General features: G+C 28.3%; 2 protein-coding genes across 2 annotated transcripts; both read left to right on the top strand.

Annotated features, from left to right (window-relative positions):
• Nucleotides 1-204: 204 nt before the first annotated feature.
• Nucleotides 205-3,413, top strand: LOC132739727 (uncharacterized). Its single transcript, XM_060727515.1, has 3 exons — nucleotides 205-383; nucleotides 2,452-2,677; nucleotides 3,093-3,413. The coding sequence occupies exons 1-3, from the start codon at nucleotides 211-213 to the stop codon at nucleotides 3,252-3,254; spliced, it is 561 nt and encodes a 186-aa protein (XP_060583498.1). The 5' UTR covers nucleotides 205-210; the 3' UTR covers nucleotides 3,255-3,413.
• Nucleotides 3,414-13,835: 10,422 nt separating this feature from the next.
• Nucleotides 13,836-18,521, top strand: LOC132739726 (globin-1-like). Its single transcript, XM_060727513.1, has 3 exons — nucleotides 13,836-14,133; nucleotides 16,784-17,009; nucleotides 17,267-18,521. The coding sequence occupies exons 1-3, from the start codon at nucleotides 13,961-13,963 to the stop codon at nucleotides 17,468-17,470; spliced, it is 603 nt and encodes a 200-aa protein (XP_060583496.1). The 5' UTR covers nucleotides 13,836-13,960; the 3' UTR covers nucleotides 17,471-18,521.
• The last annotated feature ends 402 nt before the right edge of the window (nucleotides 18,522-18,923 follow it).

Here is an 18,923-nt window from a genome sequence, read left to right as displayed (position 1 = left end):
AACAGGCAAGCAAACAGACGTTTAGAATAATTCATTGTAGCGACATTTATACAACTAGTTATTAAAATCGGAGAAAACATTTAAAATAAACGCTTATAAATGTTGAACAAATTTTGAGTGAGTTGATAAACAGAATTTGATAAATTATTTGATCGATTTAATTTATTTTGAATTTGTATGATAAATGATACAGATAAACTTGTTTCAAGAATGGGATGTAATGTTAGTATAAATGAGGACAAGGCAATTGTTCGCGACAGGGACCGTAATGACTACGAGAAAAACGCCCCGATAGTCAGTGAAGCAGAGAAAATGATCATTCAAAACAATTGGCAGACTTTGAAATTGCATATTGCAAACATTGGAGTAATAACGTACGTAAGGTTGGTACATTTTTGTATTTTATGAATTTATTACATCCGTTATTTATGGCAGAAAAGAGGTATGTGAGAAAAGAACGTAAAACACGTAAAGCATTCTGAAGTTATGTATATTTTTATTTTGTTTAAGATTTAATTTGCGTTATTTTTTATTTCCTGTGACGCTTTTATATTTTTAATATATTAATTTTATCTTTATCATTATTGATTTATTTATATTACTTCATTTTTTTTCTTATATAATATTTCATTATTTTGTTCAACATTAAAGGTAACAGGGGTACATACATTTTATCGTAAACATTTTAACCAATATTTTGCTACAACAATATAATGATCTGAAAAAAACCAACACATAGCTTGTAATACAATACATGGCGGATGTGTTAATTCTTTTCAGCACGATATGATGAACGTACATGTAACAATTATAATATCGATTTATAATTATGTCACAAATCTCTGCAACAAAGAATAAAAGTACACGAAGAGATGATACAAATATCACTATGATATCATTATATTGAACGAGATTTAAAACTTAACTACCTTGTAATAACAAAAAGTAATTGCATGTCTGTGAAGAAGAAATGATAAAACATTATAAATTTAAAGATAGATAGCAACAGTATGTTAAATTTATTATCATTTATTATAATAAGTGTTATAAGACCGTTATCTGATGTTTTCGATGACATTGAATATGCTTACTTAAAAGCTTAATGCTTCCGAATGAGCCAAAATATTTTTTTTAAATATACTTAAATTTAAAGAGAGTATAAAAATTCAAGTGATAACTTTCCTGTTATTTGCGATGAATTTCTTGTTTTGTTGTACTTATCACCATATTTGTACTACGTGACTAACGCAGTAAGGGCTATGTTTACCTACTTTGATCCTATTTTTAGGTGATTTACGTGGAGTGTAAGGGAAGTTTACAATTTTTAAATCAGTATATTTGTTCAGTTCACAATATCTTTTTTAAAGCTAATTTCAAACTTTTCAAGACAAATAACATAAATCTAGAGACATGCTGCTTTAAATGTCTACGACTGTATGGAGCAAAGTCTGTTGTATTGCATGCATCTTAAGCATTATTCACTTAATATATGCTTGATAAGCATTCTTGTCAGATTTTATATCAGCTTTGTCTTATGCATTTTTATTCATTTTTCAAGGCATACGTTAGTGTTTTAAATAAACATAATTATATTGGCAAAATAGAAACTGTATTGTAGAATTTAACTAAACTAATTTATAAAATATGCTAAAAGACCCATCACAAGTGGAATAAAAAGAGTAACTCAGCTCATTTTCGTGTTATTAGCCCTAGAATTTGAAACCAAATTATACTTTCAAGGGCAGATAATTCACTAACAAAGTAAGCAGTACTTAGGTTTTCTGCATTTCATGTATAAGCTTTAAAAAACTGATTATACAACTTATCGGCCGTAGATATAAGAAAGGCAATCAAATGCAATGACAGATAAGTACGGAAACGAATTCTCTGAGCTATCAATTATAACAACAAAACCTAAAGAAAAATAAACACATTTTTTCAATAGTCTATATATTTTATTAAGTATTATAATGCTTTGATTTATAATTGACGTGTGTTAAAATGATAATGATGAAACATGTATTGTGAGGTGAGTGCTTGTTAGTAGTACATCATCGGTTATTATAATATATTACAGAAAATTATTATCTTGAGCAAATGGATGAATAATTTGTTTGTATTTACACCGACCTTACTACATGTTTGCTCATATCCCGACTTGTCGATAAACCTAACCGACTTTCCACGTAACTAATCAATAATAACCAATTTCTTCGTAATTGACCGGCTACTTATCCCTCATGATTGGTGAATCAGTGTTGAGAGGAAAATAACAATTAGACTCAATGTTCCACATCATTTGTCACGGGAAAAAATCCCAAACAAACGACCCCTGACTTTCTACTTTTGAGCAAAGCACGCTGTCAGATTTAAATATTCAAGTAATATTTATTCAATACAAAATTAAATCTAGCATTTATTATGTCTCATATATTTTGATTTATTTTACAGTTTGTTTGAGAGCCGTCCTGAACTTATCAATACGTTTTCGAAATTTGAAGGGAAAGATGTGTACAAATTACAAGAATCCGGGTTGCTTCAGAAGCATGCACTCCGAGTAATGGCAACCATAGATAAATGTGTCACGTGTATCAACGAGCATGTCAAATTGATTCATATTTTAAGGGAAGTAGGCCATTATCACAGACAGAACAATGTTCGTTCTATTGATATACAGGTAAATGTTATCATTAAAATGAAATGCAGAAAATGAGTAAGAAAGAAAGAAAAGCATGCTAAATTGTCAATTGTAATCGTTGCTAAGAGACGTATTTTAAAGCCCTGATCTTTAATAAAACCGACGACAATTGCTGACAATTATTTATTATTTATCTATATTTATTTTAATCTGGTTATGATAAGATTTCGAAATCAAATTCAAAATTGTTGCAAAATTGTTTTCAACACAATATTGTATTTGAAATAGTAAAACTATATATACTAAAAAAGTAAACGTATTATTTATTTAATTTAGAACTATTGTCAAAGATTTCATATTACGAAAGGCAAGTAAAGGAAAAAGATTAAAACCATTGCACTCTGATGTGACTTGAATTGAATTTAACTTAATTGAGTTTGTATTGTAATTACAGGTAATATTACCACATTTTCTTTGTGCAATGAAGCCGTATAGCCAGGGCAAGTGGTGTGAAGAAATACAAAGGGCGTGGGCAAACTTTCTGTCGTTTATAGTGTATTATATTCAACGTGGCATGCAACAGAAGCACGAAGATAGTGTGAACAATCATTTTTAAGTGTGAATGTTTAGAAAATACATTTGAAAAGACTTGCATCAACAACGATTCGCGTATTATATATTTGAAATAATAGCATGAGTGTTAAAAAGTGATTTGCATATTGTATATTAAAATTACTAGCATTTATTGTAAAGAGGTGATATTAGAATTGCAATTTTTAAGTTAGACAGCAGTAAAAGATATTAAGAATTTTATTTGATTTTTGACTAATGTGTTAAATATTAACACGTCATTATCGTTTATTTTGTTATTGTACTTTTCACTGTTGCTTGCTCCCGACTTAATTAAACGAATTTAATAGCATCACTAATATCTGACTCGATCGATGTTGGAATATTCCTGCTTGTACTATTCGTAAATTGGGTCTATATGTAAATAAGATTAATGTGACTTATCTCAATATCTGTGATGTACCGAATTGTGCACTTTATAAATATGTTAATAAGAGCACTATGACATGTCTCTATATCTGATTATATCTCAATTGTATCATTATTGTAGACAATTAAGAGGAACATACTAGATACATTAGTTGTACTTGTTTAAGAAACAAATAGTTTTGTATGACATAAAGTGTGTTCCATTTAAAAACTGGATAGATTTCATAACGGAGGGAGATTTCCTCGAAAGTGGAATCTAATTTTAAATTAAAACATATTAATAAATTTCATAATAGATTTGTATTTCAATCGCTGGAGAAGTTTTGACTGTCTTTCGGAATCAATCGTTTTCTCTTTACTTGGCATTTCAGTAGGAATTAAAGGTTGACAGTCTTTATATCTGATATTGTAAGCGAAATGGGATGCATCAGTTTCAAAAGTGGCGATAAGATGTTGATACATGATAGGGCTAGTAAAAAGCAAAATAAAAACATTCCATATTTCACTGCAAATGATAAAATGATGATACAAAACAACTGGCAAGGATCGAAAGTACACATTGCTAACATTGGAGTTATGATATATGTTAGGTTTGTATATAAATATTATTATTATTATTGTTATTATTATTATTATTATTATTATTATTATTGTTATTATTATTATTATTATTATTATTATAAACTGTACAACTATCTCCATCAGCTGGATTATACATATACATACAAATAACCTTTTTTTTTGTTGTTTAAAAAATTGAAATATATTTGCAATTGATACAGGCATAATTCTTTATTTGAATTATCTTATTTATAAAAACATGCATTATGTAAAACCTTTGCTAAATGCAATTACAAGATACACTCCTACATTTTAAAATGTCTTTAATAATGTAAATAATGTCAATATTTTTTTTAAATATTTGTATTTTAATTACATTTGTTTGACTTTCAGTCAGCTTTTCTTTGTATTTTTTAACAAACGTGGTATTCTATTTGACAGAAATAATAAATTATAACAAATTTCATGTACGGTTTATATTAAAATGAATTTCGTGCACGTTAATAAAGGTTTTAAATACTTCAACATCTCTTTACGTGTTATAAGTATTGTAAATTACTTACGCATGGAAATAAATATATTCCGCTGTAGCAAGTCATTACGTTTTACTATAAGAGAGTATTTTAAGATTAAGAACGAAACCATATCATTTACATCGAAAACAGCCTAATAATAAGTTAAAACTTAATAATACTTTAACGCTAAGCGTAAGATATATTACTATTTCCATCTTGGAATATGTATGGAAATCTATGTAACTCAACATTGTTTGGTAGATATATTAAAATTTGTGAAATAAATGGGAGTGAAATGGGTTGTACCAATGTCAAGTTACGATAAGGTTATTTGACTAATGAAAGAGTCGGTTTGAATCGTAAGAATATTTTTTTATATACTTGATACAACTGGAAGGGGTGTTTTATGCAATAAATGGTAATGTTTTATATAAGTTACACATTGGTAACAATTAAATTTTGACGTACGTATGGTTTGTATATTTATAACATTTGACCTAGTATATCAAGTTTTAGACACTTTAAGACTTTGAGTGAATATTTGTCGACCGTTTACTATGATTGATATATTTCATATAGGGTTTTAATGATTCATTAAAAGTAATAAAATACATTTCATTGTAAAACATCATAAAGCTTTGTTTGTTTGTTTGTATCATTTTACTCCTTTTTCCAGCAGTATTTCAGTCATATAGGCGGGCAGTTTCCTAACCATCGCTCCTGGCAGGTGGTTTATTTTTTAGTTCATTAGATAGACAAGAAATAAGGCTTTTTGACAGATTCGGAAAAATATAACAATGATACATAGTTTTTTTTAACTTTATTGTCGTTTTTATCTATTAGTATACTATTTTTTTTTCATGTTTTTTTTCATTTAATTTTCGAATTGATATTCAAACTGGGTATCACCATTAATTTAGCATGTACCTTACATTTATAGTATACAAATCATTAAGTGTTATAATTATTTTGTAAAATCTAAGTACAAATTTTACTGAAAAACACACTTCCAAAATAAGCCGTGTACATTTAATAACGTAATAACATCGTCATTTAAGTTGTTAAACAATACGATTTCATTAAGTAAATGCTAAAGATCAATATTATGTTTCCGTTATCATTATTATTAATACATTGTATTTGATGTACAAGGAGAGAAAACAAAACACTGGTAAAGCATCATTGTCGCCTTACTTTATTATTATTCCTGAAACACTGGTACGAAATAATTGTTCAGCCATTCATGTGCATATTTATTGTATAAATACACAATTTCAGTAAAAAGAATTGACAATTTATGATGAGTATCTACTGCCTTAAGTAAATTTAAAAGCCGTTGTTATGTGTGTCTGCATTATTGGTGTATACGCCTTGAATAATTGAAACTAAAACTCATTATTATAATGAGATCGAAAACGGTTTTTGAAAGTTGAGCTCAATATACTAATTGTAAAAGAAATAGCATAATCATCAATAATCTGACTTTGCTGTAACATCTCATATTATTACATATTGTTGATGGTATATATCTAAATAATCGTAACCACATATAGCCTTATCTAAATACAATGTTACCATCTGCAATATCAATATGCGACAAACATTCATTTTCTGTAGATTGCCAATTGTATCTTCTATAATGTATATATTATTCAATGACACAACCATAATGTAATCTTTTTGTATTGCGAACATGGATTCCTATGTTATGAAGACAGTGGCATCAATCGAAACAACTATATTACAAAATATGGAGATAATTTTCATTGGAGTTTTGTTCATGTCAAAAATTATTTTTCAAAATTATTGAATTGCATATATATGTAATATCAACGACTCAACTATAAGTTCAAATAACTCATATTAACCACATTCCCCTGAATATTTGTATTGCATGTAACTAAGTGTTGTTTTGAATTAACGCGTTGCTAGGTGTGTCTCAGGTATTACGATTGTATATGTGTGCTATGTATAAAAGGCAGAGAAAATTGTAAAGCTGCATGTCTATTTTTCACTTAAAAAACTCTTATTTCATAAGTGTAAAGGAACAAAATTAAACTCCGTGGCGTAGTGATTAATCTATATTATCTACAATAGCTGAGTAACACAACAAACGTACAATTTTGACATAATTATAATTTTCGTTATCAATCATAAATAAGTTTGAATCTACTTCTACTTCAATTACAGAGAATTTAAATAAAAACTGATTTGGTCAATTTGTGCATTTTCTGACCATACTATGTTTATAATAATAACTACAACAATACCGTCCACTATCATTTTACAAATCAACGTATTAATTCTATCACATATAAATATACATGTATTTGTAAGAAAAAGAGTGGCGGCGTGGCCGAGTGGTTAACGCATCGGACTTGTAATCTACAGAATGCTGACAGCGTGGGTTGAAACTTCTTCACCTCCGTGAGCAAGAATCTTTACACACATTGCTCTGAACTGGTTTCGTCCAGGAGCAGATTCAAGAGTGTTTCAATACGCTTATAGCTTCCATGATACGCTTATAGCTTCCATAATACACTTATAGCTTCCATAATACGCTTATAGCTTCCAATATAAACTAAATATATTTGTATAAACTAATGGGAAAATAGCCATAATCATTAAAACATTTTTGACTCAAAAGATATGAAAACAATAAAAAGCCCCAAATGTTAAAGTGACATTATACCAATCTTATTGTAAAGAATCAGTGACCAGAATATATAAGAATAAAAATAACTTAACATTTTGACATAAATGTGTACAATTTCATATTTAAGTATTACAAATTTATCAATATTACATGTGGCCAACGTCAAGTCCTATATATATCGTTCAGAACATATCGGAAGCGTTCAATTCTTAAAAATTGGTTACATCACAAATATACACTCGATCAATATAGTAAATGTGATATGTTTGTACATGCTCTTATCTGTGTTAAATATGTTAATATGAGCACCGTGCGAAATTTCAGCATCGGTTAACGTATTTTTATCAATATTTGTGGCACAAAGAAAAACATTAGATGCATTTGTGCTATACTTACTTCTTTTATCACACAGAGTCAGTTTCTTTTACAGAAAAGAGTAGGAATTTAATAATCTAGATATACATATAAAATATACAGATCGAGATTCTTTATTTTGTATATAAGTATCTCAATATTTTGATAAATCTAAGGGGTATCTTAAAATTAGTATACTCATGGCTCCTTGTTAGATAAATTAAAAGTGGAACGTTCATATTTTACGTTATTGTCTGTGAAATGGGATGTATTAATATCAAAGGTTGTAATAAGATGTCGATTAATGACAAAGCTGGTGATAAACAGAATGAAAATATTCCAAACCTGACTGAAAACGATAAACTGGTGGTACAAAGTAACTGGCAGGGATTGAAGGTGCACATTGCTAATATTGGAGTAATGACATATGTCAGGTTTGTTTATCTAGTTGTTTTCATGTAAATGGTGTTAATCAAAGGAAGGTTCATATTGATGTTATATTCTTGTACAAGTAATTACGTTTTCCCATTTTTCTTTCTAATATTGATTGTGTTAATCAAAGGTAGGTTCATATCAATGTTATTATATTTTAATGAGAGTAATAACGTTTTCAAAATGAGGTTTATCTTCTATTTTTGTTTTAACGTTTTAAATAGTCTGCGCAGCTTGTTTTAGTTTTTTCCATTTAAAAGTCAGTGTACAAATCGAGGCAACATTTTCAAATTAATACAGTTCACGGACGAATTACCAATTCATAAATGATAAAAAAATGTGTTATGTGTTTTATGCACTTTGATATATTATAAATTTAATGAGAAGCAAATGCAATATGATATGAAGACATATAGTCAGAATATGAACATTTTTAAAACAAGTCATTTTCAGATTATTGTTTGTGGAACTCATTTGCTTTTTAGACTTGTCTTCCCGTCGAAAAGTTGCTTTTGAATTTGACTGTTCAACTGTGTAGTGTGTGGCAAATGACTGGCATATATATAAAAACAATCATGCCAAAGAAAAACACGAACAGAGTTGTACATCCACACATAGTTCAAATATAACAAACTTACAATTTATATAATTATTCATTGCATCTTTATTAGTAATTTTGATGACACGATATTGTCAACAGAACAGTCCAAACATTCACAACATCTCAAGACAATCAATAGTCCTTGTCAGCCTCTGGATTTACTGAAAATGAATGGATTAAAGTTAATGCGGTATATTATCGTGGTAATATAAATAGATCATATATTTAATCAGTCTCTAAAAGCAAGAAATTCATACAAAATAACGTTAAGAATACTTTGTTATAGTTATTATAGAGTAACGTTATCATAAAATCCTTATATTTTATCATACATATTATTATATCGAAATGTGTTTATATATATTGGCATTTAAAAGAAAAGGTATTTACGTTAGTAATTAAAATATTAGAATATGTTTTCGTCAGTCAAAAAACAGTTTTACTTATTTCATCTTTATCTCATTTTAGATGCAATAGTTTTGATATGAAAAGAAACAAAACCAAAGAAAATTATATTTGAAAAGAATAAGTTCATTGTGAGCGTATATGCTAGACATTATTAAACAGAAAGAGGGTGGGTTCAGAAAAATGGTCAAATTTGTCATCTGTCAATTGGGCATCCTTATATATATCTTCAATATACAATTCAGAATTTGTTAAAATAGTAAAGGAAGTTAACAATCCAGATTTTGAAATGTAAACATTAACAGTTATAAAATTACCCTATTTTCACTCGTTTATCTCTAAAAAGTATAAGTAGATTTTCCAAATGTAATTCAACAATTTAAAAAGAAAAAAAACATGATCTTACTAGATAAAAAGGGACGAAATGGAAAATATGGCTATCCCACACCATATGCAAACGATGTACTGGAAATGAATACTCTTCTGAAAGGAGGTTTTGCAGTATATATCAAATACACTGATATGATCGAATGTCCCCTAATAATTAAAGCAACATTTATATATTAAATGATTAGTATAGTCGACGAAGAAAAACACATTCCTTTGTTCTACAAATTATGGTTTTGTTTCACTATAATTTCATATAAAAGGGAAACATTCTACTGTCAATATATTGACATACTATAAGTTTAATTTATATTCGAAACAATATTTTCAGTTTATTTTTTATTTTTATTTAAATTGCAACGCGAATGTTAGACACTAAAATCTTTATTCATTAATATATTTTATTTTATAAAATAAATTTTGATAAAAAGTCTAAAACAATATAATTCTCAAATATTTCGAAATTTGCGTTAGTGCAATGACAAATGGTAGAGGTGTTGTAATCTGCATAAAAACTAATCTACGCCAGACTGCAAAGGAATACAATTGAATACAACAAATATCGCAGTTTAAATAAAAGCTTTGGTTTTAAAAGTCCGTTTATTTCTACTAGGAAGTTGTTTATTGCCAGATACTGAAATCAGTATTGTTTCTATGCAGGAGACAAATCAAGATCTTCAAAAGGCTACAATCGTATAATGTTGAAATATAGTACCAGACAATATATATATATATATATAAAATAAAATAAATTCCAGCCAATTGAATTCTAATACCCTATACAAAATAGCAATTTACAACTTATTTAAGACGAATGAATATACCGATATTACAAATGTTTAATCAAATTACCAGAACCTCTCAGTAACTTGATCAGTGCTGCAGTATTTGACCTCGGTAAACTTAACATAAATCATTCTTTTAACGTTTTGATAACTCAGTCAGGGTTAGATTAGATAAACCGTCTCTTAAAGCAGTTTGAGGAAAGGGATGATGGGTTTTACAAACATTCTTGAGTCATTTTTTTTGGCTGCAATATTTAGTAAATAAAAAAAAATATATTATGTGTTTGATAGACTGAAGTAAATTTAAAGTAAACATAACCATGGATTATCAATACACCAGACTTGAAACTAAATGAATATATGATAATGATTTTAATAGCATTTTTTGTTCTTTCAGATAATATCAAGAAAATCTTACCATTTAATTAATAATCATTTGTTTCGCTAATTATTGGTCCCATGAGATTTTTATATTATAAAGTTATATGTGTCGTTCTACTCTTAAGAATTAACTACTAGTAATTGACTTATTGTTTTGGATTTGGACACGTCATTTATTTCAACTTTATTCCTACTGACGCCAATTAATTTTACCCATGCGACAAGTACTAACAGCCGTCTGATCATGGTCTGTACTGTTTGCTATTCAGTCAATTACTTATTTCGGAATTTTCTTTAAAAGGATGAATGTTTTTGTTCTGAAAGATAGTGAAGTCCATTTCAGATATCTTAGCGTGGGGCCAGTGTTAAGCTATTTTATATTCCACTGCTTACAGACGGAAATAATAAACATCGCAATTTTCTTACTCGTTCGATAGTCTTATATTTTTGCCATACACTGAAATACGAATGTTAATAAGGGTTTAAAAATATATCTTAACGTGTCTTTATGTCAGAATTTTCATTATGATTATAAATAACGTACGTATAGAGGAAATAACTAGAAGCCTCTGAAGTAAATAACAGTTTCTTCAAGAGAGAGATTTTTCAATTAAAAACGAAAACACACAATTCAAAAGAAAAAAGCGAATATTCTCAGAAATGATATTTACTTAGACTGAAAAATAACAAACAAAGGTTAGCCGATGATGGACAACTATTTAATTCTTATAAGACGTATGAAAATCAATGTAACCTAAAGTTATTTGGTGGATAAAGTTGTTTAGATAAGTTAAAGGTGTTGTACCAGTGTCAAAAATGCAATAAGGTAATTTTGACTAATGAGAGAGCTTGTAAAATATATAAAAAAATCAATATTTGATACATTTGGAAAAAGGATGCTTTACAAAATACTAACTTTTAACATCGTTTGAAGTTTTACATCGCTAACATTTGGGTTATGACTTATAAGAGTTTTGTTTTTAATTCTTAATTATATCTCTTGTTAATATTTCGTGAATCAAATATGTTCTTTATGTTGAAATTTGTATGTACGCAAAATACGCAATAATGCATTAGATTACTTATATTATGCCACTATATTACATAAAATGAAAAGTAATATATAAATATAATTCATATATATGTTAACAAGCGCAGTAATACTGCTCTTAACTGAGCAGACAATATTTCATTTGAAGAAATTTGATAACGGTATCTGAATCTCCTTGAAGAACTAGAATGAAAGCATGACCTTAGACGATGTTTTAACTAAGCTGTTTTCTTAATGATTTGATTAACTCTATTAAGATGCAATAATATTTTGATAGCACAAGACGTTAAAGAAGGTGCGTATATAAAAGGACACCATAAATCAAGCTTCAAGGCATCTTAATTTTTGTTTCCCTGGACAACATTTTATTATCAATAAAATATTTGACAGTAATGCAGACAAAGCAAGAGGTCTATGTGTTGTATGAATTGCAACTAAATTGACCAACTTAACAATACACATTTTCTCTCCTAGTAATAAGATGGGATTGATATTTAGCTTGGCTCTTCAAGCAAGATGGTTACATAAGATGCTATAATGATTATGCTATTTACAAAATGTCTATTCCTGTATTTGTACCAAATTGCCAATCAATTCTTCACAAATGTTCAATTAAAAAACTTTGATTAAAACAGAAAATTTGTATAGATACTTGAATTGTTATAAATTATATTAAAAGTCGATGCAATTTTCGATAAGCAATATAATATCCGAATATCTGACAATTTATTATTGAAAATAATTATAATTGTAACCAGTATGTTATGGAGGATTATGTTTATGGAGAAAATGTTGTGATGTAAATTCCCATACCGGGTCAGTGCTTTTATAACTGCTATTATTAGCAACTTTTATAAGCAAAAGTAAAAATAAACTGCATTAAAGAAAACATCTGAGAGACATGCGAATGACATTATTGTCTTTGTAGTTCTAAAATGACGTGGAAATTTTGTTGTCTTGTAACATTTATGTTTTAATAAAAAAAATGGAATCATGTAAGGAGTAAAACTTTAATATGTTTAAGTGTTATGAAGTTGAAACATATGATCAATGATGCAGGAATGCTGCTTTTTCCAAAGTTGTATTTAAATTTGTTCAAGTTATTTGCCAGCAGATACAACGTATGATTTGTTTGGATAATTAACTTATCTTTATCGCATTCTGATATATCGGAAATGATCGGGGCAAGAACTATGATTTCTTTATGTTCCGGCAATGTTGACAACAGTCTGAGCAGAATATGCATTTTAAAAATAATCTTAAGTTAGAAGATTCAAATATTATGTCAACAATTCACATTGACAAGCTATTTCTTCATATTTGTTTATTACGGTACTTCTTTACAATATCTGCTAACCAAGTTAACGGTTGGAAATGCCAACAAGACGGTAAACATTTAAATTAAAACAAAAAAACAAAAACAGGTAAGTCCTGAATACCACGAGAACAATAAAAAAAAACAAAGAAACATCTTATGAAAACATGCCAATTAAAAATATCATATATGAACTCATTGAATCGCTTCTTAAAATTTTACGACCATTTCTACTGCTTTATTTGGTATAAACATATGCTAAATCTATCACTTTTACTTTATTTTATTCCTCTTTATTTGATTCTTTCAATATCATAATAAGAAAAGAAAATACACTAAGGTGAGTGGGCGTTCGACATAAAGAAACAATTTGAGCATGAATTGTATTTTGATTCTCACTTTGATTTCTTATATCCAATTTGAACATAGTTTGCATCGTCCGTTATTAGAAAACGGTTGATTTCGTATCTGAATAAATCTCTAGATTAACTCTTTACGCCCCGCAAATTTAAAAGTGTTCTCAATATTCTAACACTACTTATTTCAGTATGATGAAATATGATCGTGGAAATAGAATCAGCCCATATATAAATCTTTTTCTATACAGAGTCTTTTCTTCTCTTCCTCAGAGAGTTTCTCGATCAGGATAGAATCTATAAGCTTAAAAACTAAAAAGGCAATATTCGGTTGCGGGATTTGCAATGTAATATAGTAAAAGGTTTTCCTGTTGTGATAATGTTACGTGATGAAGACAAGATTTGGATTTTAAAAAAAATCAATGAATCTAGGGAGTTACTAGACTAAGTATATATCAATAAGAATTATAGTTAATTATTTGCAGAAACAAATGATCATATTTTAATGAACATATGTAATCGAAATGGGATGTACTTCTTTCAAAAGTGGCGTTAATGCGATGATAAAAGGCAAAGTTGGTACAATACACACCACAGATATTCCACAATTAACAGACATGGATAAAGCTGTGATTCAAAATAACTGGCAAGGATTGAAATTACACATTGCAAACATTGGAGTTTTAACATACGTTAGGTTTGTTTTAACATCATGTCTTCTTCTGGTAACACAATATTATAATATTTTAGAAATATATAAAGCTTTTATCAGGGTGTGTTTTGGGTATTTCATTTAGTTTTATCTTAGTGACGTGAAAAGTTATGTCCAATGTTACATTTACACAACTTCAAAATATTTTTGGGCTGGATGTGTACTATATAATTATATAATAATATCAACCATAAGGTTGACATAAAATGGGTCGGTATTGTCAACAAAATGTGTATTTTTGCCATGTGAAATAATGAATTATACTATCTAGTGGAAACGGTTTTGAAGGCCGTTTTCTCGTTTTTGATAAGTCCCGTAACATAAGATTGGCATAACAAAATTTATAATGTTCCTTTCAAATAAAACACGTGATGCGGTTTTCTTTTCTAATAATAATATTATTATTATCAATTTTGTCATCTCCCTAAAATAATTATAAAACGGAAGTTTCGCTTGTTATATCATACAAGACGGCAAACCACTTAATTTTCTTTCGTCCAAACGAATTATGTGCATTAAAATGTTATTTGTAATGATAAATACTTGTAACCATGTTTAAATATCTTTACCATGTTTGAATATCTTTAGCCATTTAATTGTTTTATTAATTGTTCGATTGTATCTTTCGAAGGTTGTCAACTACATTTTGAGCATGTGGTTGTAGTAGCAAACTCTTTTGTTAACCATTGTATAGATATTATAGCAAAATAGGCCAGCTCCAATGTTTTTAAATGTTTAGTAACATTCAGAACAGTTTTACATTTTGAATTCAAACAAAAATGTAGTAAAAACCGTAATTAGACATCAACACATAAGCAATAATACCTTTTGAAATCATGATGGAACTTAAAACTTAAACATATCAGTAAACATTTATTTTACTCTATTTTTCTCTTTGAAAACAAACTAAGGCTGTTGCCGTAGAAACAACCCAGAAATATCATATTTATCATAATCAGCAAGAACTCTGGAAAGTTTTCACGAGAACCATGGCAACATCTCCGTAGACATTATTCTCAATATCATGAATCTAAGCTAGATATAAGTATTTATACATAAGTCATCGCAAAATAATTGAAAGTATCTTCCTTTCAAAATAAAATATATTTCACATGGCTGTTTACTCGATAATTATTATATCTATGAGGCAGATGCTTTAATACTTTAAAACAAACTACAATTATTCATATTTAACACGGTATTATATAATATTAATAAGCCGATGAATGGCTGTACTTTTAAACCATGAGCTGTAAATTTCACTAATCATTAAATTAACATACTTCAATTTACCTGCAAAAACAAAAGTATAGTAAAGTGAATATACTTAAACAAATACAGAACATCATTTTTTTCCGAGACATATAATACAAATGTTTTCTTTGGCATTTTCTACTTTTATATTAATAACATTAAACTTAAGGCAACACATTGTTGCATATATTATTCAAATCAGCTTATACAATGTGTCTTACATTCAGTTTGTGCAATCATTCAGATTGATCCAATTTGATACATAAAATGTTAAACCTTTCCCATGAATAAAGGATTTGTTATATCCACAACCTCATACTGGTTAAAAAGACAGATACTGGTGTTGATTTTAATTTTACGACTTTACCTCGCATGTTATATGTAAATAGTTATATGGATCAAATATATTTAAGTGTCTGGATAATCCATCAAGCTTATAGTAAACAAAAGATTTTTACTGGGAAATACATGCCTCTTCTTGACCCTGTCAGACGAAGATTACAATTATTAAATCATATTATTTTGTAATCTTTTGGGGCTCGAAATTTATTGATTAAAACGATTGTCATCAGTTTTCAATGGGCTAATTACGTGCTTTCGCTGTTATACTATTTCGATTTTACTGCAGTTAATTGTTAGCAATTTACATTTGGCGTTCGTCTTGTGATTGTGTGAACTTGTTGCTCATTTCCACCGAACAGATTGTGACATAACATGTGTAATTATATTATATACTTTTTGTCACTTAAGATATCTACATGTGTTTTAAATCTTTTAATGTATTGTAACTTTAAAAAATAAAACCTTGAATACGTGTATCTAATTTAAATAATTGAAGAAATTTTTACTACTTCATAATGTTTTTGTTTGACTACAGTCATAACGTCTGCACGAAGAAATTGATTGTAAAAGGGCAATCCTTTCTAAACATTATTTTTGTTTGATATATAATACATTGATCGAGATACTATATAGATATAAGCGAAAACAAATAAGGACTTTGAGCAAGTCATACAATATGTTAATCTCAAATATCTGTTCAAACATTTCATTTTATTAGTATCCTTGAATTTATAGATACACTTAAGATCAAATATTTTATGTATTATTTTTCATTTTTCATCTTCTTCTGACTTTCTGAATAAATTGCACGTATCAAAAATAAATATCACATTTATATGTAAAAAAAACGAAATAATTAAAACAAAGTGCTTTGACTTATTTCTTTATTCTAATAAAACGTTAACATTTTAACCATTGCCTTGCACAAAAAGGAAGTGTTATTCATTAATATATCGACAGTTTAGCATTTTCTATTCGTTACAATACAATCTGACATATAACTATATGATTACTAATAAAGCCTTCTCTATTAATATAGTATGTTCAAAAGCAACCCGGAATTGATCAGAACGTTTTCAACATTCGAAGGCAAAGATGTTAACAAATTACAGGAATCGGGGTTGCTACAACAGCATGCAGTGAGGGTCATGTCAACTATAGATAAATGCATCATACATATCAACGACCCATCAAGTATGGAATATATTCTACAAGAAGTTGGTGAACATCATAATATGTACAATGTACGCTCTAATGATATTCAGGTACGACGTTATTTTTAAGGTATTTTTGAACATCATAAATTAAACATGTTATGTCAAGCTACAGTCATATAGGATTATATTATTGAGTGTAATATTTACATCTTAAATAATCTTATTGATGTATGTTAAATACCAAATTAATTGAATATTAGTACGCAGGTGTATATTAGTTGCTGGCCCTAAAAAACGAAGATACTAATTTATCGTAAATTATTACATATTGAATGTGTTTTGATACTCATTGTCAATATTTTCAGATAATATTACCTCATTTTCTAACTGCAATGAAGCCGTACAGTCAGGATCCATGGTGTGAGGAACTACAAGATGTGTGGACGCGTTTTCTGTCTTTGATTGTCTATCATATAAAGAAGGCTATGCAACAAAATGACGTTGACAACAGTGTCGAATTTGATGAGGATAAGAATGTTGATACAAAAGAACAAATAAAAAATAGATAACATTTGACTTTTACAAGTGTTTTGAAAATAAGTAAATGAATTTATTTGTTACATTTAAAATTGCAGTGACAAATCGACAAAGAATGAAATTCAGCAAAAATTTATATCGTTTATATGCAATTTCTAATCATATGGTTTATGTCTTATAGTTTATATACATTTTGTGGGATAAGTGTTTAACAAGTGATATTAATTGGACACTTGATTGACTAAATAGAAAAGGTTGTGGATTTTTTATAACTTCTAAGTGCCTCTTAAATAAACATAAGTGAGGGAAATTTTGTTTTTTCAAACTGTTATAAGATAAAGGGACATGAGAAGTAGAGTAAGCAGAAACACAATCAATCATTTTGTGCTTACAAAAGAGTATATTTTAAAAATTGAATATAGCATAAAGTCAATGTTAAATCAAATGAACGTATATATTAAACGTTATATAAAATCATGTTACCAATATATACTACTCAATTCTTGCTAAGCACTATATGTTCGAGTGTGTAATGGATTAGTCAACCCGGATTCATGGCAGTTGACTATCTCCAAACTTTGCTGAATCACAGTTTTCAAAAATTGGAAAGAAATCTGTTGTGGTAATATAAAATTTAAATAAAAAATAACTAATGGTGTATAGCAAATGTTGAGTAGTATAGTTACTGTTGTGTACTTTTAAAAAGCTGGTGTATTGTTAATACACAGCTATTATATAACATATTCTAGTAAATGTTGAAGAAATATTATGTTTATCTTTACAGTCAATTTTTTTTATTTTGAGATAAATGCTTTCCTGGAATAACATTAGTTACAAAAGTCTCGTAAATAACATGAAACCGTCATTCTCAGTATTATATTTATTTAGTGCTTTCCAAACATTTATGTGCAACTGTCTCATGTTCTATCGGAATATAATTACAATTGTCAATCAAGTTGTCATATTGATCATGAACTGTATTACTGGAAGAAACAGCCTATTGGTTTGATAAACCTCTAATCTGTATACAATCAGATAACTCATGTATGTCTCTATGTGCTCTGATAGGGAACACAGTAAATCATATTTATAATGTGGATTGGAGGTCAAACTTGTGTAACCCGTCGCAACATGTCCAAAGATAAGTGATTTATTTGTACAGCTAGGTTTATTTTTAACAAAGGATAATCTTTCATTCTGTATTGCGATGTAGAAATAAATACGAGTTACTAAGAGATGTATAATGTAGGTTTTGTGTTGTAATGTTAAACAACATAGTCATAGGGATACATAAGTTAACCAATAGATGCTTCTTACCTAAACTGAGAATGTTATGTAAGTTTCAACATTAATTTTAATCAAAATAGGACAGCACAGTGACAAGGAAAATTAATTCAGATGCAAAACAAACAGTGTCACGGATCTGTTGATACTATAATATGGTTTCCCTACTACTTTCACAGCAAAAGATTTTCATATTGTCCA

Source organism: Ruditapes philippinarum, unplaced genomic scaffold (genome assembly GCF_026571515.1).
Source record: "Ruditapes philippinarum isolate M1 unplaced genomic scaffold, ASM2657151v2 ctg781_1_1_1_1, whole genome shotgun sequence".
In the NCBI taxonomy this organism is placed as follows: domain Eukaryota; kingdom Metazoa; phylum Mollusca; class Bivalvia; order Venerida; family Veneridae; genus Ruditapes; species Ruditapes philippinarum.
This window is presented reverse-complemented; position numbering and strand designations above follow the sequence as displayed.

Excerpts from the sequence above, each read along its gene's own strand:
- LOC132739726 (XM_060727513.1), top strand. The coding sequence starts at position 13,961 with ATGGGATGTACTTCTTTCAAAAGTGGCGTTAATGCGATGATAAAAGGC. Across the intron at positions 14,134-16,783 it reads GGAGTTTTAACATACGTTAG|TATGTTCAAAAGCAACCCGG; the intron begins GTTTGTTTTAAC and ends CTATTAATATAG. Across the intron at positions 17,010-17,266 it reads TACGCTCTAATGATATTCAG|ATAATATTACCTCATTTTCT; the intron begins GTACGACGTTAT and ends CAATATTTTCAG.
- LOC132739727 (XM_060727515.1), top strand. The coding sequence starts at position 211 with ATGGGATGTAATGTTAGTATAAATGAGGACAAGGCAATTGTTCGCGAC. Across the intron at positions 384-2,451 it reads GGAGTAATAACGTACGTAAG|TTTGTTTGAGAGCCGTCCTG; the intron begins GTTGGTACATTT and ends TTTATTTTACAG. Across the intron at positions 2,678-3,092 it reads TTCGTTCTATTGATATACAG|GTAATATTACCACATTTTCT; the intron begins GTAAATGTTATC and ends TTGTAATTACAG.